The 22,185-nt window shown below is 45.4% G+C and overlaps 1 protein-coding gene across 2 annotated transcripts in view; it reads right to left on the reverse strand.

Annotated features, from left to right (window-relative positions):
- The window catches only part of efl1 (elongation factor like GTPase 1), a 109,283-nt gene that overhangs the window by 79,998 nt on the left and 7,100 nt on the right, over positions 1-22,185 (reverse strand). For both annotated transcript variants that reach the window (XM_072660858.1, XM_072660857.1), the window contains exons 8-12: positions 21,642-21,765; positions 15,518-15,597; positions 15,235-15,371; positions 13,878-14,000; positions 12,634-12,733 (exon numbers count right to left, since the gene is read on the reverse strand). In XM_072660858.1, the coding sequence (XP_072516959.1) occupies positions 12,634-12,733; positions 13,878-14,000; positions 15,235-15,371; positions 15,518-15,597; positions 21,642-21,765 (564 nt within the window). The remainder of the gene's footprint in view (positions 1-12,633; positions 12,734-13,877; positions 14,001-15,234; positions 15,372-15,517; positions 15,598-21,641; positions 21,766-22,185) is intronic.

The following is a 22,185-nucleotide window of genomic DNA, read 5'->3' on the forward strand; positions in this document are numbered from 1 at the left end:
AGCTCCTTCGATCTTCTCACCTTTATAGATTAGATTAGATGGTGTGCATATTAGGGATGCACTGAACCCATATGAGGATCGGATATGGATATAAACAAAATTAGCTGGATCGGGTATTAAATAATTAGGACGATCCATGAACCCGATCCTTTCACTTTGACTTGTTGGTGTGAGACTGCACTAAATGTATGTATGTGTTGAGATATATATACTAAATTGCCATTTATTTGACATTTGTTTATTATATAATAAATAAATAATAAATAAAATAAATATTATTTATTTCTTTTTATATATATTATATATTATAATTTATATATATGATATATATTATAATTATATATATTATAGTATTTTTTTTTTTTTAGTATTTTTTTTTTAGGAAGTTAGTAAAGTAACGTTTAATTCAATCCTGATGCCGTAAGTCTCTCCCACATGGTGAGGTATATCGTCCGATATGCTAAGGTTATGTATCGGTATCGGAACTGAAAAAGCAGCATCAGTGCATCCCTGTTGCATATCACAGGGTTCTGTGACATCAAGCACAGATCAGGACTCAAAAACAAGTTACCGTCCAGCTCTACAGCCAAATCTTGACCATATATATATATATATAATAAACAGAGAGCGTTCCTATTCATTATGAAGCATTATTTCCTCAGAAGCATCCCACTGGCCCAAGTACAAACACACATAAACAACACTTTGCTCCTCTGCAGGCAGCGTTCCAACACCGGCCACCACTCCACCGCTGGCATTAGTGCAAATCGCAGCGTTTCTCTCGTCTCTCCGCTGCATTAGGACTGAATCCAATCCTGCATCCAATAAGAGCTCAGGAAGCAGCGCTCTGTTCCAAACCCCTGCTATATTTAAAGCCTCATTTTCACTCGGATGATGGATCGCACTGAGGAGATGACAGATGAACGCTGGTTCTAGACCATAAACAAATCATAAAGAGGGATCTAGCGCTTAAAACTGAATCCAGAAGAGCGGCGAGGCGGCCAGGAGCTTTCGCTCTTCATCTGAATCTAAACACACGGCTCGGAGGAGAGGTTTCGAATTCGCCAGCCGATTCGGGCGATTACATCTCTCTTTCGAAGACGGACAAATTCCCCTTTGATTAGCCAAGGCATCACGTTGTTTCACACTTGAGCTATGAGGCTAATGGAAGCTTATAGCCCACCATTTAGCATGGTGCTAATTGGTAGCACGGTCCGACACACTGTTACCCACAAAGACACACTTCAAGGCTTCTTCAGTACAGGCAGTGGTGATCTGCAGGTCATGGGTTCAATCCATGCAATCCCACCGATGTTACCCCCCCCCCTTTGTTTCCTGGAAAACGAGGCCTTGCCTGATTGACCACATTAAGAGAGTCAAGCGGTCACTCTTTAAAGGCACCCAGGCTGGGGTACGTGTGTGGTGGGACACACCACCTGGCTGGGTCACTGGTTTACTCAGTGAGAGGCTCTGCTCAGGATAAATAAAGATTATGGTTATTAATGTGCAAATTAATAACTGTTTATGTTGCTCATTAACCTTTTTATTATGCAGTTTTATTATGAGTTATTATGCGTGTTTCACTGTTCATAAAAGCGTCATTACATGATCAATTAGATGTCCTCACTTTACATTTTAATCAGACTCAATTCTCCTCTTTTGTCTGTAATAATTGAATAATAATGCATCATTATACTTTTACAGTGATCAGCCATAACATTAGTACCACTGACAGGTGAAGGGAAAAACACTGATGAATCTACGACTACAACCTGATGTTCTATACGACTGGGTCAGAACACCTCAAAGACATCAGGCAGGTGTTGTGTGGTGTAGATCCCATCAAAAGAGCCACCTCACGACTTACTGGATCAAAGGTTAGTCTGGCAAGACTTTGTTACTGTTACTGTGGATCGTTTGATCAGCAGAAGATGTGCTGATCTCCAAAAGACTCAAAGTTGAAGATGAAGCAAGAAAAAAAAAACAACAACTCTGGGACACCATGCAAAAGTTTGGGTACCCCAAGAGATTTGAGCGCTCGGATTTCATTCCCCAAGACCTTAAATGAGCTTGTTAGAGCCACGGCTTGTTAACGGTCATCGTTGGAAAGGGTCAGCTCAAAAAGTGCCACCTCACGACTTACAGGACTTAAAGGATCTGCTGCTGAGGTAAAAAAAAATTATCAGCTGTAAATTTGAAATGAACAAAAATGTAATTTTCTTGTGAGGAAAAGGGAAAAAGTTGGACCCCCCAACATTTATCACTCCTTCAAATGTGTAGAATCAGAACCAGGTCCAGAACATCAGCTGCAGATGATTAGAACATCGTTGGAGAGGTTTATTCTGGAGGAGTCTGTCTGATTTAAACCTCAGACTCGTTTAGTCTGGTCTGCTCCTGATTTATGGTTGAAGTGAGGGGTGAAGAAGATCACCATCATGACCAGATCCAGAGAGCTCTCTGAGGCCTTCAGAAAGAAGGGTGGAGATGCAGAGGAGTCTGGGAAGGGGGTTTTAAACAGATCTCAGAGCAGTTAGAAATCACAAGCCACTGTTTCACTGTCTGCTACATCATTTACAATGATTTACATCAAGCTGATCAACATGGACAGGTCAGGCCTTCTTAGCAAGTTCAGCCCAAAAGAACCACCAGAAGAGTAAAGAAGCCTCCAACAGTCCTACAAATGCCACCACAGAACCTACAGGTAGCGTCTACCTTCAGAAAGAGGGGTAGGTGAGCAAGAGGGGACGCTTGCTTTAATAAAGAAATAAATGAATAAATTAATAAATGAATGAATGAATTAATAAAAGGATCATGTTATTAATGTGAGGAACGTAGAGAGCATGCTTAAATCCCACCACGTTCCTGTTCGCCTCCGGTTTTCAGGTCTTAATGCCCCCTCCTTTTTTTTTTACGCCAGATGCTTCGGCTGGCTCGTTTTTCTTTTTTTGAGGTTCTCGTCCGTCACTCCTCGTTCTCCGTAATGGAAACTCAGCGAGCTTCTTTTACGAGCGCGGCCACTGCGGCCTTTCAAAACCGCAAGCAGCGTTCGCTCGGGTCACGGATTATACTATTGATGACAGGGTTGTGGGTTCGATACCCAGTCTAGAGTAGCAAGCTGCTACTGTTGGGCCCTTGAGCAAGGCCCTTCACCCTCTCTCTGTGCTCCTTGGGCGCTGGAGTTGGCTGCCCACTGCTTACTGTGTGCTCACTGACCCTAGTGTGTGTGTGTGTGTGTGTGTGTGTGTGTGTGTGGGTCAAATGCGGAGGATAAAGTACGTGCACCTTTACCTTTTACCTTTTATGCACGGCGACTTGCAAAGGTTTGGGCACCACCTGGTCGAAATCTCCGTACCTGTGGATTGGAAAGTACGAAAAACCACTATGGGGCACCATGCAAAAGTTTGGGTACCCCTAAGAGATTTGAGCGCTCAGATCTCATTTCCCAAGATCCTGAAGGTAAAGGTGCAGGTATCGGTCACTGTAAAATGTACAGCAAAATGTGTCCCATTTGTGGTAGTGAACACACACACACACACACCCAGAGCAGTGGGCAGCCAACTCCAGCGCCCGGGGAGCAGAGAGAGGGTGAAGGGTCTTGCTCAAGGTTTTGCCCAACAGTGGCAGCTTGCCGAGTCCGGGTATCGAACCCACAACCCTGTCATCAACCCTAGTGTCATGTATATATGAATATGATTATGAACAGTTCAGAAACCCACACTAACCTCACAAGCAGCTCACGGCTGATACGGGCTCCTCTGCTAGAGAGACAGACATGGTCCAGTTCCAAGAGCCAGTTCTAACAGTAACATGGTTCATATAGGCATTCATCATATCGTGACAACTGAGGACATCCATATGTGTGTGTGTGTATGTGTGTGTGTATGTGTGTGCGTGTACGTGTGTGTGTGTGTGTGTATGTGTGTGAGAGAGATATAGGGACGGCAGGGCTAGTTTTCTGCCTGCCGACTGCCTTGTGCCATTAATAAAAACCAGCAGCTCCCTCAGCCAATCGGACGCGAGAGAACACAAGCGCCCGACGTTGAGCAGAAGTGCGAGGTTGACAACACTCCCACGCGCCGCCACACATCAACACATCACACACACACACTGACCCACACTGATCATCGCTATGGCAACCCCCAAGTCGACGCAATGTGTTCGTCTCGCAAGGTTCTCATAGAGTTCATTGAGCTGAATGGAGGAAGGCGGAGAGACAGGGAGAGAGACATAGACATAGACATAGACATAGAGAGAGAGAGAGAGAGAGAGAGAGATGCCAGTGGACTTGACCTAAAAACACATTCCTGTACTAACTGATCCTCAGCTTAACACCGAAAGAGCACCTCCACCATCCGCCGTCTCTCACCTCCGCCTCCCTGTTTTCCCCTACACCCGACACTGAAACTAACTCCCCTCACCCTTCACCTCTAACCGCACTGCGCCGCACATTTACTCAAAGCTACATTTGCTAACCCCAAAAGTTTGTGGACACCCCTTCTAAAAGATGCATTCAGCTACCTTAAGCTGCACCCATTGCTGACACAGATGTGCAAATGCACACACACAGCTTGTCTAGTCCCTGTAGAGAAGAAGTACTGCCAATAGAATAAGCAAACATGACCCTATTGGCTCCATGCTGCCTAATAATGTCAGGCGTGGGCTAGTAGGGAGGGGTAGAGGGGTATAAAGCCCCCCAGCATTGAGGAGCTGTGGATCAGTGGTAGAACAATGGGATGATGGATGGTGGTGGAGCTCCGCCCAATACTTTTAGATGGGATGAGTTGGGGAGTTGATGAGGTGGAGTGGTGATCATCATCATCATCATCATCCAACATCCTGACCTCACTAACGCTCGTCGCTGAATGCAATCAAATCCTCACAGCAAGTCTTCTTATCTGGACAGTAGAGACAGTTACTTCAACAAGAGCAAGATCAGCTCTTCCAGACTCTCCCACGCTCCCACACACTATGCATGGAGGAGTTATTGGGCAAATGTTCTGGCAACCCACATTTTGGCCAAAAGTTTGTGGACACAGGTCTATTAGCCAAGCATAGTAGGCAAACTTTTGGGTGCCACACTTTAGCCAAAAGGCCTTCAGGCAAGGATTATGGCACCCCACATTTTTGCCAAAAGTTTGTGGACGTGGCTCTATTAGCAAGATATACTGGACGGGTTTTTGGACCAACCATCTTTTGGGGCGAGGCACCATAGCAACCACCTGGGATGCCATGGTAACCACTGAGAACCACAACCATTTCACATTTCTGTCAGAAAACACACTTTTCTATCAGTTTCTGGAAACACAACCCTACACTTTTCTCTCAACCCACACATTCTCAAACCTACCAGGATAGAATGTTAATCGACACGTAATTGATTACGTAATTGATCGATTGATTGATTAAGAGAGAGAGAGAGAGAGAGAGAGAGAGAATGAGTGTCTACAGGAATGAGAAACAAAGGCAACAGATCTTCTAGCTTGAATACAAATGACAAAAGTATTTGGACACCTGCTTCCTTCACATTTCTTTCGCTGTTGGAGTGACTGTCTTTACTGTCCAGGTAAGAAGGCTTTCTACTAGGTTTTGGAGGAGCATTTTTGCTGTGAGGATTTGATTGCATTCAGCAACAAGAAAAGTGTTTGTGAGGTCAGGATGTTAGCGGATGATCTGCACCCCACCTCATCATCCCCAACTCCCAATCTCTCCAACTACCCAACTCATCCCAATCAAAAGTCCTGGATGGAGCACCACCAGGGGTTTATACCCCTCTAGCCCACGCCTGGCATTAGTCTGTGCCAACAATGGGTGCAACTGAAGGGGTGTCCACAAACATTTGGACATATAACGTATGTAAATGTGCTGTTTTTTGTGTGATATCTCAAAAAAAAGAACCAAAAAAACAACACATTCGGCCTAATATTTATAAATGGACTGGAGGCAGAACCCTGCCCCATCCCTTCATCCTCCCCGCTGAGAGGCGAAGCCCGGTCTCACCTCACTGGCCCGCTGCGGTGTGTGCAGATCAGTGGTGGCTAGCCGGTGGTTAGCCCTGCAGCACGCCGCTCCATTAACCACAACATTCTTGATTGAGGGAAGCAGGACGGAGACGCTGAGTGACCAAACAGATGAAGTGCATTACTCCTCTTTTTCCATTGATTATCACCCCTCCTGCTCCATTAATGGGCCTAGCAGACCTGAGGGAAATGCCCCTGGTCTCTGCAGGCCGGCGTCATTTGAAAGTTGATGGATGACGGTGGTTTTGGGGAAGAGTAGAGGCGGAGAGCGTGGAGTGTGGAGAAGGACAGCTGTGACTTTAACCTGCCTCAGTGCTCAGAGCTCTGCTACAGAAACCAGCCTTCTTTACACTGTACTGAGCAGGGGTGCGAGAAAATATCGATACATCATACAAGTACATGTCCAAAAGTTTGTGGACACCCCTGCTAAACAATGTTTTTAGCTACTGTAACTTGCAACCATTGCTGACACACACTCAGCTTGTCAAGTCCCTGTAGAGAAGCACTGCCAATACAATAGGACTCCCTGGAGCAGATAACAAACAACATGCTGCCTAAGGCGGGCCAGTAGAGGGGTATTGAGTTGTGGAGCCCCCCAGCATTGAGTTGTGGAGCAGTGGAAGAACTGTGTCCTCTGGAATGATTTGATGGTGGTGGTGCTCCATCCAGTACTTTTTAATGGGATAAGGTGGGGACCTCACAAACACTCTAGTTGCTGAATGCAAGCAAATCGTCACAGCAATGCGGCACCAAAATCTAGTAGAAAGCCTTCCTTCTTCCCTGGACTGTGGACTAATCCTTTTTTTTTAATCTCACTGAAAAGAAACAATGATTGAGCAGGTGTCCCAATACTTTTGTCAATTTATGTGTAGCAGTGCTGCACTCTGTTTTATTGATCCCACTGTTCTGATAGGATAAAAAGACCACTTTTCTTTTACTCAGAGTTTAGGCACATGCATTACAGTGACTCACTAGACCGCCGAGCCCACGGTTCTTCACACATTTTTCTTTGTCTGGAACCAAAACTTGTTCTTCTATGGCACTGCCCAAAGAAGCATTTACAGAACCTTGTAGAAACCATGTGCACAAAGTTCACACTTCTGTGGGAAACTAAACCTGTGATAATAAGCCCCTTCACTACCAGAAACAGCCCAGGATAGGTCCTGAACTGGAGCTGGAGATCCATGAAGAACATCTCCATCGTCTGATCTGCCGAAAAGCCAGAGGAGCTCTAATGGTTTCATGAATGCAAATGATTCAGGGCTACTTTTACAGGAGAACAGCTGGCTACCATTCACACGCCTTCATTAGTGCGAGTGTGTGTGTGTGTGTGTGTGTGTGTGTGTGTGAGTGTGTGATCACTCTTTCCTTGTTAGTCAAACTGTGGATGGCTTTCATTAGCTATATCCAATATCCACTCACAGAAAACTACACAGGAGCTGCCTGAAACAACTGAAACACACACACACACACACACACACACACACACACACACTTCCCTCCAACACATGTTCCACAGGCTCCGCTATTAAAACAATACCAAACTCCATAATGGTCGCCAAGCCTCCTCCCAGTTTCCTGTGGCCATCTGCTTCTAATGATTAACTCTGTCTGTCTCCTCACCCTTTCAAGTCCACACACACACACACACACACACACACACACACACACAGATTCAAAACGATGATTGTGCTTATATATCACGTCAACACTTGCAGTTCCACACAGTCATATATTCATAACTTTATATCCGCAAGCAAGTATAATAATATATACACTATATGGACAAAAGTATTGGGACACCTGCTCATTCACTGTTTCTTCTGAAATCGAGAGTATTATCCTGCTTTTGTTGGAGTAGCTGTCTCTACTGCCCAGGGAGGAAGACTTTCCACTGATTTTAGAAGAAGACATTGCTGTGAGAATTTAATTGCATACATTGGCGTTAGTGAGGTCAGGATGTTGGATGACTGATCACCACCCCAACTCATCCCATTCAAAAGTACTGGATGGAGCTCCACCACCATCATTCCAGAGGACACAGTTCTTCCACTGCTCCACAGCTCCTCAATGCTGGGGGGCTTTACACCCCTCTACTAGCCCACGCCTGACATTATTAGGCAGCATGGAGCCAATAGGGTCATGATGTTTATTATCTGCTCCAGGGCAGACAAGCTGTGTGAGTTTGTGCATTTGCACATTTGTGTCAGCAATGGGTGCAACTTAATGCTTTCATTAGAAGAGGGGTGTCCGCAAACATTTGGACATGTAGGGTAGTATGTGACACACAAGCAAGTGAGGCTTTCTTCAGTCTGAAAGGGAAGCGATTTGTGCACACATACAACCCACCCCCACCCCCACCCCAACTAAAAAAAATACTAAATATGTCCACGAACGAACACACACACACACACACACACACACACACACACACACACACACACACATTGTTTCTGGCACAGGGAGAACACCAGCCTACTGAAATGCAGGCAGACTAAGATCGACCCATGCTGACATGAGGAAGATTTATTCAAAGCATACACTATCGAGGCTGTGTGTGTGTGTGTGTGTGTGTTTCTTAAGTGGTGCTGTTGTGGGGGAGTGTCATACAGCTGTGTGTATTCATCATGCAGGATATGTGTGTGTGTGTGTGTGTGTGTGTGTGTGATCACTGCTTCGCATGGTTGCCGTTTTCATTCTTTGATGGTGAGAGCAGAAAAAAGAGAGAGAAAACATGAAGATGTGAAGCTGAAAACGGACAGGGCGACGTCAGAGGGGTGGGCAGAGTGTGTGTGTGTGTGTGTGTGTGTGTGTGTGTGTGTGTGTGTGTGTGTGTGAGAGAGAGCTGTTCAATCTAAATCAGGTCAGTGAAGCAATTTAGAAATCTGAAGCTCATTCACAGGCCCAAGAACTTTTATACTGACCGGTGGGCGAGGGACTGCAGTGGTGTGTGTGTGTGTGTGTGTGTATATATGCCCCGACCCCTCAGCCTGGAAGACACAAAGACACACAGCAGAGCATGCAGCAGATCTCGGGTCAAACGAGGAGCGAGTCTATTGCACTGCAGCTGACCTTACACACAGCGCCATCTAGTGTCCACCAGGGATGTGAGTGAACATCACCATGAAACCATAATTCACTCTTAGCAGCTATGGATGAAGATCACCTTCAAAACCACTTATACACACTGAAGAAAGCCCACAAACACTACCCTATATGTCCGAATATTTGTGGACACCTCTTCCAATGAACGCATTCAGCTACTGTAAGATGCACCTATTGCTGACACAGATGTGCAAATGCGCAGAAGCAGGGGTACATAAAGCCCCCCAGCATTGAGGGGCTCTGGAGCAGTGGAAGAACTGTGTTCTCTGGAATGATGGTGGAGGAGCTCCATCCAGTACTTTTGGGATGAGTTGGGGAGTTGGGGATGATGAGGTGGGGCGGTGATCAACCATCCAACATCCTGACCCCACTAACACTCTTGTCGTTGAATGCAATCAAATCCTCACAGCAATTGTCTAGTAGAAAGTCATCTTCCCTGCACAGTAGAGACAGTTACTCCAACAAAAGCAGGATCAACTTTTTTTAACACCCTTGATTTCAGAAGAAACAATGAATGAGCAGGTGTCCCAATACTTTTGTCCATATAGTGAATCAGACTGGTGATGTGTAAGACCTTTAGTAATGGCATTAGTACGGTACTTAGTTAGAGAAGAGCTATTTGATAAAGAGTCCTGTGCTCCACACACCTCAGGCTACCAGTGGGGTGACCTGCCCCTCGCACCATTTTTACATTTATCACCGTGGTGTTCCTATTTTTTGGGTCTCAGCATTAACTGCTGCCAGGACAGACCGCTTATGAATAAGTGACTTCTTACTTGGCCAATAAAACCAATTCTGGTTCTGACTTCGATGACAAAGTTCTTGCTTCCTTGGAAGACCAATGTGGAAATCAATGCCACATCACCTCCTCCAAACCCAAACAGTGTCTGACAGATCGATCCCTATAAACCCGACTCTGAAGTAAAGACGTTCCTCTGTGATCAGAGTTCAGAACTTCAGATTAGAGAACAACTGCAACGAGCAGAACCCAAATCAAAGCAGGGTGCCAATAAAATCGATCGTTATTTATGCAGGCTCTATAGACGCTGTTACTGAAGTGAGGGACGAAGCAGCTAAGGTAGACGCAGTGAAGGACGACGTGATCAAGGACATCGCAGCAAAGAAAGACACAGGCAGATAAGACACAATCAAGGTGAACATAGTCAAATGTGGGCGACGCAGTCCTGGGCGACGCAGTCAAGAACGGCACAGTCAAGGGCGACACAGCCAGGGACGACCCAGCCAGGGACGACACAGCAAAGAAAGCTAAGGGACAACACAGCAAAGAAAGACACAGGCAGATAAGACACAATCAAGGTGAACATAGTCAAAGGACGACGCAGTCATGGGCGACGCAGTCATGGGCGACGCAGTCATGGGCGACGCAGTCAAGAACGGCGCAGCCAAAGACGACCCAGCCAGGGACGACCCAGCCAGGGACGACCCAGCCAGGGACGACACAGCAAAGAAAGACACAGGCAGATAAGACAATCAAGGTGAACATAGTCAAAGGACGTCGCGGTCAAGGGCAACGCAGTCATGGGCGACACAGCCAAAGACGACCCAGCCAGGGATGACCCAGCCAGGGACGACACAGCAAAGAAAGACACAGGCAGATAAGACACAATCAAGGTGAACATAGTCAAAGGACGTCGCGGTCAAGGGCAACGCAGTCATGGGCGGCACAGCCAAGGATGACCCAGCCAGGGACGACACAGCAAAGAAAGACACAGGCAGATAAGACACAATCAAGGTCAAAATAGTCAAGGGAAACGCAGTCAAGAACAGCACAGTCAAGAACGGCACAGTCAAGGGCGATGTAGTCAAGGACCACGTGGTTAAAGACAACATGGTCAAGGGCTACACGGCCAAGGAAGACGCAGCTAAGGGCAACACAGCCAAAGGCGACGCAGTCAAAAACAACACAGTCAAAGACAAATGGCGTGGTCCAGGATGATGCAGAGAGGGACCACACAGTTAGCAACAATGTGCTCAAGAATGACTCAGTCATGAGCAACACAGTCAAGAGCAGAGAAGATGCAGTGAAAGACCACACAGTGAGGGAAGACGCACTCCATAAGGATCCGGTCCAGGAAGACGCTCCCTGTCACACACGGGAGAGAGATGCAGCGACGGCTGACACGGTCTCAAATAGCACAGTTCGGGATGTTGACGTGCAGAGTACGGGATGGCGCTATAAGGGACGACACTGGTCTCAAGCAGGACTAATTTAGAAACCTGTGGAAAAACCTGCTCACAGCACTTCAGCTTCTAATCAGCTCCGCCTGGGGCCTAGAACCCAACACCAGCTTTTAACAAGAAGAAGAAAAGGCAGCTTTACTAATGCATGAGGGAAAGCCCGTTAAAGAAGCCTTGTGGCCGCCTAGAAAGCTCATTTGCCTTTTTTCAGGTTAAAACACACAGGAAGAAACCCACAACGCCAACGGTTATTGTGCACTGACTCACATTTAAATGAAGGCCTCAGACACCTCACTGCTACAGCCTGAGGCTCCAGAACCTGCACTGCAACAGAAGCAGAGACGGTAATGACGAGCAAGTGCAGTATTCTGCGTCCCTTTCCCTTTAAATAACCAGCATCTAAAAATAAAGAGAATTTAATCAAATATAAATACAGAACACTTTCACTGAGACTCGCTAATACTGCAGCAGGACGCACACACACACACACACACATACATACACACACACATACATACATACATACACACACACACAGAATGGGGCAGTATTGATCTATTGACAGAACATTGGTGGTCATCGGTCCATTTAGCCAGGTTTGTGGAATTTACAGTCACACACACACACACACAGTTTATCTATTATTCAGGCCCCCGGCGCTCCAGCATGCACCTGCCTCTGATCAGGAGCCACTTTGAAATTTTAAACACAGAACGAAACATCTAACACAGCATCTCTCCTCCATCACACAAACACACACACACACACACACACACACACACACACGTATACATATATTATAAAACATCTCCCTTGTAGCTCCACCCACTGCCCACTTTATTGAAAACACCCATCTTGTGCTTTCACTTAGTGGCCATTTTATAAGAAACACCCACCTTGTTCTTCCACTCACTGGACACTTTATTGAAAACACCTACATTGTGCTTCCGCTCACTGGCCACTTTATTGGAAACACCCACCTTGTGCTTTCAATCACTGGCCACTTTATTGGAAACACCCACCTTGTGCTTTCAATCACTGGCCACTTTAGTGGAAACACCTACCTCGTGCTTTCACTCACTGGCCACTTTATTAGAAACACCCACCTTGTGCTTTCAATCACTGGCCACTTTATTAGAAACACCTACCTCATGCTTTCACTCACTGGCCACTTTAGTGGAAACACCCACCTTGTGCTTTCACTCACTGGCCACTTTATTGGAAACACAGACCTCGTGCCTCCACCCATGTGATGGATATAAGTGTTAATAAGAAGACTCGACTGGACCGGTTCTGTATGGGAGTGACGCACCTCTGCTTGTTCTGAGGGAGGGACTTGGGGTCCACAGCGAACATCTTCGACACGAACACGATGACCGGAGCTGTTTCCTCACTCGCACACTCCAGAAACGCTGCGGAGACAGAGAGAGGACAGAAAAGACCTTTACATTTGAACCGTGAGCTCCACTCTCTCTAAACACACCCACAGGCTTCCTTATGTACATCCACTGTAGGGGACTCCACCCGTCAGTGGTGCTAATGTTATGGCTGGTGGATGTTTACATACTGTACACATACTGTACATACTGGGTTTGACCAAAATGGTAAAAAGTATCTCTCCATGTCTCTCTCTCTCTCTCTGTCTATCTCTAAGTCTCTATATCTCTCTCTCCATGTCTCTCAACGTCTCTGTCTCCCTCCAAGTCTCTATGTCTCTCTATCTAAGTCTCTGTCTCCACGTCTCAATGTCTCTCTCTCTGCCTTTCTCTCTTTCTCTATGTCTTTCTTGGTCTTTCTCTCCATGTCTCTCTATGTAAGTCTCCATGTCTCTCTCTCCATGTCTCTCTATGTCTTTCTCTCCATGTCTCTCTATGTCTCTGTCTCTCTAAGTCTCTATGTCTCTCTATCTGCCTTTCTCTCTATGTCTCTGTCTCTCTAGGTCTCTGTCTCTCTAGGTCTCTCAACGTCTCTGTCTCCCTCCAAGTCTCCATGTCTCTCTATCTAAGTCTCTGTCTCCACGTCTCAATGTCTCTCTCTCTGCCTTTCTCTCTTTCTCTATGTCTTTCTTGGTCTTTCTCTCCATGTCTCTCTCTCCATGTCTCTCTATGTCTCTGTCTCTCTAAGTCTCTATGTCTCTCTATCTGCCTTTCTCTCTATGTCTCTGTCTCTCTAGGTCTCTGTCTCTCTAGGTCTCTGTCTCTCTAGGTCTCTCAACGTCTCTGTCTCCCTCCAAGTCTCCATGTCTCTCTATCTAAGTCTCTGTCTCCTCGTCTCAATGTCTCTCTCTCTGCCTTTCTCTCTTTCTCTATGTCTTCCTTGGTCTTTCTCTCCATGTCTCTCTCTCCATGTCTCTCTAAGTCTCTATGTCTCTCTATCTGCCTTTCTCTCTATGTCTTTCTCTCCATGTCTCTATGTCTCTGTCTCTCTAAGTCTCTATGTCTCTCTATGTCTCTGTCTCTCTAGGTCTCTGTCTCTCTAGGTCTCTATGTCTCTCTCTCCAGGTCTCTGTCTCTCTAGGTCTCTGTCTCTCTAGGTCTCTGTCTCTCCATCTCTCACCTTGTTTCAGCTGCTGCGTTTTCTCAGGAAGTGAGTCGAACCTGCGGGTGCCGACACTCATCAGCCTCTCCACCCTCTCAGAGCTCATTTCAGATGGAGACGGCAGCATCTCACACACCATCGCTGAGTCGGGCGGTTAAAGTCAAAACACTCCACATCATCTCTCTCTCTCACACACACACACACACACACACACACACACACACACACACACACACACACACACACACACACACAGTATCAGACTTTTATGATGAACGGACCAATGGAAAGGCTCCAAAATGATTTGGAATTCATGCCTCTCTCTCCATGTCTCTCTCTCTCTATGTCTCTCTCTCTACCTCTCGGTCTCTCTCTAAGTCTCTATGTCTCTCTCTCCATGTCTTTCTCTCTACCTCTCTGTAACACCTCGTACCGTGTAACACGCAGCAATATGTAGCAATACAATCACAGCGCTATCAACCGTCCCCATCGTCCCCAGGCCTGAGGAACTGGATTCGTGCGCCAATCTTACAGAAGTTTGATTTTCTGGACTCCTGAATGAGTGAAACACTCCTCCACAGCCTCACGGAGTCCCTTCATACACATCCTCACACTCACACACTGCGAATAACAGGCTGCTTTTTATAAACACACTATAAATAGCAGCCGTGTGGCTCCGACTGCATGTGAGGGATTGATTAGTTAGAGAAACCTGCCATTGGAGGAAGTAGCGGTGCATGGGACACCTGGAGAAACTGCAATTACTCTCTCTCTCTCTCTCTCTCTCTTTCTTTCTCTCTCTCTCTCTCGGCCTGCAGTGATGGAGGTGCCTAATTATCATGGGATGTGTTGGCACCACCCTCTCTCAGCTGCTGGAGTCAACTCTGAGCGGTGGAGAGGTGGACAGAGTTGTTGTAGGTGTTTTCTAAAAGGCATGACGCACCTTTACTTGGCTACACTATATGTCCAAATGTTTGTGGACACCCCTTCTGATGAATCCATTCAGCTACTTTCAGCTGCATCCATTGCTGACACTGTCTAGACCCTGTAGAGACGGACTGCCAGTGGAGTAGTGGAACTGTCTGGAGAAGAGAAACATGAGCCTACTGGCACCATGCTGGCCAATGCCAGGCGTGGGCTAGAGGGGTATAGCTAAAGCCCCCCAGCGGCATCGAGCAGTGGAGAAACTGTGTTCCCTGGAATGATGGTAGAGGAGCTCCATCCAGTATGTTTGACTGGTATGAGATGGGAATCATCCGCCATCCTTTACTGCTTTTGTCGCTGAATGCCATCAAATTCTCACAGCAATGCGTATCTCAATTGCTCCACGGACCCATATTTGAATAAAGGGCATCGCATGGTTTGAAAAGGATACACAGCACCGCTTGAGAGACTGGTAACCACTGGCTGCAGATGGCGCTCAGGAGCACTTTTGGGTCCGAGTGTCGAAGGTCCCGTGCCGTCACCTTTAACCCTAAAGACGCCACCATCTTCTCCACTTTCTCCTTGTCTCTGGAAACATCAAGAGAGGGGAGGGGGGGGGTGTTACTTAGCGACAGAGCTGAGACCTTCATTCAGTTTCTGCAACTTCTTGATGGATCTCGTCCAGCCAAAACTACCACTGGACACACGGACAGTCCATAGCCTGTGTTACTTACCTTCTGGTGACCACTGCATCATATAAACTCCAGATATTGTCCAGGACCAGCTGGACAAACAGAGGCTTCTTCCCTTTCGACTGGAAGGAACAGACATGGACAGAGGATCAATAGAACCATCCCAAAATAGAGCTGGGCAATATGATGATATTTTATCGTATCGTGATAAATTTCGTTATCGTGATGCTTTTCTAAGCCTTTTCCCCGCCTCATTTTTAGATTTCTCACTGTTTTACCCAACAAGATTTAAAATCCACAAATTTTACGTGTAAAAGTGTACCCTAAACAATATGGAACATTAAGGTAAACGGTTAGGTTAATGGTTAGATTAAGGTAAATGGTCAGTTTAAGTTTAGGTTAATGGTTAGGTTAAGGTTAATGGTTAGGTTAAGGTAAATTTTAAGGTGTAGGTTTAGGTTAAGGTAGGTTAATGTTAGGTAAGGTAAATTAACGGTTAGGTAATTTTAGGTTAATGGTTAGGTTAAGGTAGGTTACGGTAGGTTAATGTTAGGTAGGTAAATTAACAGTTAGGTTAAGATAAAGTAACGGTTAGGTAAGTTTAGGTTAATGGTTAGGTTAAGGTAGGTTACGGTAGGTTACGGTAGGTTACGGTAGGTTAATGTTAGGTAGGTAAATTAACAGTTAGGTTAAGGTAAATTAACGGTTAGGTAAGTTTAGGTTAATGGTTAGGTTACGGTAGGTTAATGTTAGGTAGGTAAATTAACAGTTAGGTAAGTTTAGGTTAATGGTTAGGTTATGGTAGGTTAATGTTAGGTAGGTAAATTAACAGTTAGGTTAAGGTAAATTAACGGTTAAGTAATGTTAGGTAAGGTAAATTAACGGTTAAGTAATGTTAGGTAAGGTAAATTAACGGTTAGGTTAAGGTAAATGGTTAGATTAAGTTTAGGTTAAAGGTCAGGTTAAGTTTAGGTTAATGGTTAGGTTAAGGTAAATGGTTAGATTAAGGTAAAAGGTCAGGTTAAGTTTAGGTTAATGGTTAGGTTAAGGTAAATGGTTAGGTTAAGGTAGGTTAATGTTAGGTAGGTAAATAAACAGTTAGGCTAATGGTTAGGTTTAGGTTAATGGTTAGGTTAGGTTAATGGTTAGGTTAGGTTAATGGTTAGGTTATGGTAAGTTAATGTGTAGGCTAATGTAGTGTAATGGTAGGTTAAGGTAAATGGTTAGGTTAAGGTAGGTTAAAGTTAGGTAAATGGTTCGGTTAAGGTTTGGTTAGGCTATGGTTAGACTTTGGTGTAGGTGTAGGTGTAACAGATTATGTGTAGGTTTAGGTTAAGTTAGGTTAAGTTTAGGTAAATGGTCAGGTTCAGGTAAATTTTAGGGTGTAGGTTCAGTTAAGGGTTAGACTTGGGTTTAGGTAGTAGATTAAGCTTAGCTTAAGTTTAGGTCTAGGCTGAGGTGCAGGCTCAGGTAATAAAACTCCACTGGTTGCTTGGTAACATTATCTGATTGTCTGGGTTGCCTCGGTACTTTGTGCAGGTGTACGAGCGTCAACCTACATTTAGTAACACTACATACGAATTCCTCAAGATTTTCTCATCATCAACACTCCATATATATATAAAAAAAAAAAAAACTCAGGGGTATAACTGTGTTGTAGCCATAGCAACCGACCCCTAGTTCTATTCACCACCACTGTAAAGAAATCAGAGCGAGTAAGCTTCTCTTAATGCACAATATTACGCCAACCCTCACCTCGGAAAGACTGTTTACGCTCTGAAGGTTGTCAGGGGCGCCCCCTTGTGGCTACAAGATCCTAAGCAGCCGCTTACGGTAGTTATCAGGTAGAGCCAAGCCTCGGGGGATGAGAGCAATGCCCCAAAACCAATGTCAGCTGGCCAGTAGCGGGGTTTTGTCTGTTTGTATTGAGAAGTAAGGCATTCTGCTCGGGCTGTAGGACATATGTTGATAGTTTTGAACATGTTGAGGCTAAGATATGTAAACAGTTATGGTTCCCTTTAGAATTTTAAGCAAAACCGTAAACTGTGGACTTTGGGAGAGGCGGTCTGATTGACAGAAGATTAGTCAACTGATCAAATACTAGCCAACACATTTATTTGATTGATTACAGTAGTAATCAGTAGTTGCAGCTCTAGGACTGTAACCCTTCCAGCAGTTCCAGCAGTTCCAAGATAAAACAGCTGGCTAAGAAACTCCTCAACAAACCCAACTATATAGCCTGTTAATATGCACAGGGCTCTCCAACATGGCCCTACATGACGGAATGAGGTCAGCCTCCAACAAATGTCCCACTTACTTCCTTCCCTCGTCGAAGTACGAAATGACTTAAAAGGCTGGGCCGGTCCACGAGCCGCGTGAGCCGCATGAGCCGGCCAGATCGATGCATTTGACTAGAGGTCATATCTCCCGTCTGCATAATGATGGAGCTCGCCTCTGCAAAACGACATCTGGCCGGCGGAGCGGAATGATCGGACTGATTGATCAGTCTGGGGGAAATGACAACTGACTGTCTGCCTCGGCACGCGGGCGGCGGGCAAACTCAGGCGGGCTGAAGCCCCCTCGAGCTTAGGGATCTGTACGCTGTACACGTCCAGCCTGCATTTCAGAGCCGGTATTCCACAGTTTTGCCCACTCATTACATACAGTCATGGGCAAAAGTTAGAACACCCTATTAAAAAAAGGTTATATATATTTGAACATCTGGACATTTGATCTTCATTTGCATAATATTAGGAGGTAATATAACTAAACACACACAACTGAAGAAATCATGTGTAAAATGTAATTAATAAAAAAGTCAGGACACCTAATGTGCCAATAGCTGGTATTTCCCCCATTGGCTGAAACTCCTTCCGTTAGACATTTCCTACAATGATCCTTTACCTTCTCAGAGTAAACGGTCGCCCACTCATCCAGCCGGACCTGCTGGAAGACTGCCCGCTGGTGTCCCCTCCACCTGCGTCAGACCAGCTGCCACCTACCAGTCCGATCAGCAGGCTCCTCCACCACCCGTGCCAGACCGGCTGCACACCCTCCTACCACTGCTACCTGCCTAATGACCATGTTCAAACCTACATGGACTCTTAATTACCTATTAATAATATCACTAGTAACGATCACTACTCTGACCATCACTGCCATGATATTATGATTATGAAAATGCTGTACACCTGAGCAGTACAACAGTTTAGATGGTTTGGTGACATTTATCAATAATGTATAAATAGCTCTGATCAGAGGAGGATGGGTTAGGTAATAAGTGTGTACAATAATTTAATAATAATAGATTAAATTAAATTAAATTAAATCAAATTTATTCATAAATTAAACAGAAAATAAATGAAATAATTACGAAAAATAAGTGCATTGCTGATGCAAACACTGCACTGTATGTAGTGCCGTCCCTCATACTTAAAATTTAATGCTTAATCATTAATTACCACCATTGTGTTCATGTTGCATGTTTTTATAAGCGGATATGACAAGGCGAGTAACACATAAATTATATATATATATATATATATATATATATATATATATATATATATATATATATATATATATATACACACACACACACACACACATAAATAATCTGTTATTATCGATTTTATCGATTTATTGTTGCAGCCCTAGTGAGGTTTTTCCTGCACGGTGGTCTTTGGCTGCTCACCTGGGGTCTTAGGGTTTTCTTATGTTAACAATTTTTGGTCTTTTTACTAATTACTGATTGTGTAAAGCTGTGTCTCTGACTCAGCTCTCAACTGGGAGAGAGTGTTTCCCACTCCTCCATGCAGAAGTCTTTCAGATGCTCTCACGCTTTCCTCAGGCTCCCTCTGATACAGTAAAGAACTCCTAGTGGTTTCCACGTCTGGGGGCTCTCCAGGCCCTACTGCGGCAAAGCAGACCTCCAGGCTTCACATCTGATCTAGGTGTCTGGTTTCCGCCAAACATGTCCTCAGCTTTCGATTAATTTGTTCAAAGTTCATTGTTCCAGATGTCCTGGCCTTGGTCGAGATGTTCTCTGGAAAACTTTAGGCTTGCTCTGATGTTGCTTTATTGACAATAAGGGTTTCCTCCTCGTTCACCTCCCATGGAAATGGAGCGTGTGTGGTCTCTAATGGTAAATGCTATACTTTGACATCAACTTTAGGTGAGAGCTACCTGCTACCGTGATCACATTTTATGACTGACCTGGCCTCTGCTGACTTAATAACCCACTGCTGGAGCTGCAAAGAGGCCCAGCTCCATATGAAGGCATATGGGTTTAGAATGGGATGTCATAAAAGCTCCTGTAGGCGGAATGTGTTGTATTGTAGGTGTCCCAATACTTTTGTCAAATAAAAAGTGCAGCTTAAAAAAACGGTTCTTCTATGACACCTTTATTTTTAAGAGTGTGTTTTGTATGTGTTCACTTGTTTACACATGTACATGTCATTTAAAGGGGGGTGCCCAGACTTTTGCACATAACGAAAAAAAATAATTTCCAAAACCAATCCTTCAGTTTGTGGATCTATCGTGAGGTTAACAGTTAAACCAGCGCTTTTACCCACTGCTTCTCAAAGGTAATGACTATTTCATGTCTCGCATTATCAATTATCTCAAAGCGCCAACATGAGCTTTCTGCACCACCCCGTTTCCAGCCATCCCCCGAATAAACAACCCAATTAGGGCATCGGCGGAGTCTCCTGCCATTAACCGCTGATTGCTGGAGGCCTTACAGATTAATCTGAGGAGAGGGGGGGGGGGGGGTAATTAAGGTAGCACTCCTCACGTTCAGTTCCACCTCTGCAGACTGCTTTCAATACAATGCTGAAAAACTGGACGCACATTATCTGTCCAAATGTTTGTGGACACCCCATTTATAATGTATAATGCGTTCAGCTACTTTAGGTTGCACCTATTGCTGACACAGATGTGCAAAGTAACACACAGATCTGTCTAGACATTGTAGAGAAGTACTGCCAATAGAATAGGACTCTCTGAAGCAGATAATAAACATCATGACCCTATTGGCATCATGCTGTCTAATGCCAGGCGTGGGCTGGAGGGGTGTATATAAAGCCCCCCAGAATTGAGGAGCTGTGGAGCAGTGGAAGAACTGTGTTCTCTGGAATGATGGTGGTGGTGATCATCCAACATTCTGACCTTACTAGCACTCTTGAGGTGTCCAAATACTTTTTCCCCATACAGTGTCAATGCGAAATGCGCTGCAGGAGCACGGAAAAGCTTTGGCGAGCCGGTCAAAATATCTGTTAGCTAATATATCTGTGAGTTAGAGATGACCAGTTTGTCCGAAAGGTCAACAAAGATGGTACACCTGCTTACTCGCTTAGGTCCGTCTATTACAGCGTGCCACAGGCTCGGTTAAGCCGATTCTGGTGTAAAAGGCTGGAACTGCCGGCCGTCAGGAGCGAAACAGGAAAAGGAAGAGGTAGAAAAAGTGAGGAGTGTCCTTATCGCTTACAAGAGCGACTTAACGCTGATGCTCAGCCAAGCGGTCAGCGCTGTATCCAGGTCTATTATGTCCAGTTCATTTGGCGGTGGAGAGGGACATACTGTGGTCTGAGTGGGATGCTAATGAGAGCTCCTGAGTGTGTGCGCGTGCATGTGTGTGTGTGTGTGTGTGTGTGTGTGTGTGTGTGTGTGTGTGTGTGTGTGTCCTCTCGAGGCTGTACAGTGCGGTTTTAGGAGAGAAAGTGCTTGCCATTAGCATAGCAGCTTGTATGAATGTCCTAAATGGCACTTGAAAGGCTGGACAGCTAAATGGAGTTTTCCCGCTGTCACAACACACTTTAGTCCACTCATTCCACTCCCACACACACACACACACCCACACACACACACACACACACACACACACACACACACACACACACACACACACACAGACAGACAGAGACCTAGCAACTGTATCAGCAACTCCAAATTACAGTCTGACCAACCTACACTAATATATATGCAGCCTATGTGTATAACAGCGTCCGGCCGCGGGCTGCGGCTCAGCATCCTGACATACGGGGTTCTGCAGTCGGCATTCAATTCTAGCAACAGTTGTTAACGGCAACCCCACCTTATTCTGTTATAGCCTCTACTCATAATCCTAAATGACACTGAACTCACACTGCCTCACAAAACCACGTACCTGTGCTCCCTTCATGATCTTCTTGGCTTTGGCATTCAGGTAGAAATCCCCCCACAGGGTCTTCTGCAAAACCTCTGAGCGAATGCCCATCTTCTGACAGTAGATCTGTGCAAACTGATGGATGCTGGAAAAACAGGACCAACAGAGAAGCATGAAAACAGAGCTGCTTAGGCCAGGCTTTAGATCTGCCCAGTAAGCTGTGTGTGTGTGTGTGTGTGTGTGTGTGTGTGTGTGAGCGTGTGTGTGTGAGAAAGAGTGTGCTGGTATATAACCATTTCCTGTGCTCTCCTGGAGGAAGGTCTGTATTTGCACAGTAAAAGTATTGGTTACACACGATATGTTTGTCCAAATGTTTGTGGACACCCCTTCTAACTAATCAATGCATTCAGACCCAGATGTGCAAATGCACACACACAGCTTGTCTGGTCCCTGTACAGAAGTACTGCCAATAGAATAGGACTCTTTGGAGCAGATAATAAATGTCAGGTGTGGGCTAGAGGGGTATAAAGCCCCCCAGCATTGAGGAGCTGTGGAGCGGTGGAAG

The sequence above is a fragment of the Salminus brasiliensis genome, chromosome 17 (genome assembly GCF_030463535.1).
Source record: "Salminus brasiliensis chromosome 17, fSalBra1.hap2, whole genome shotgun sequence".
Lineage (NCBI taxonomy): Eukaryota > Metazoa > Chordata > Actinopteri > Characiformes > Bryconidae > Salminus > Salminus brasiliensis.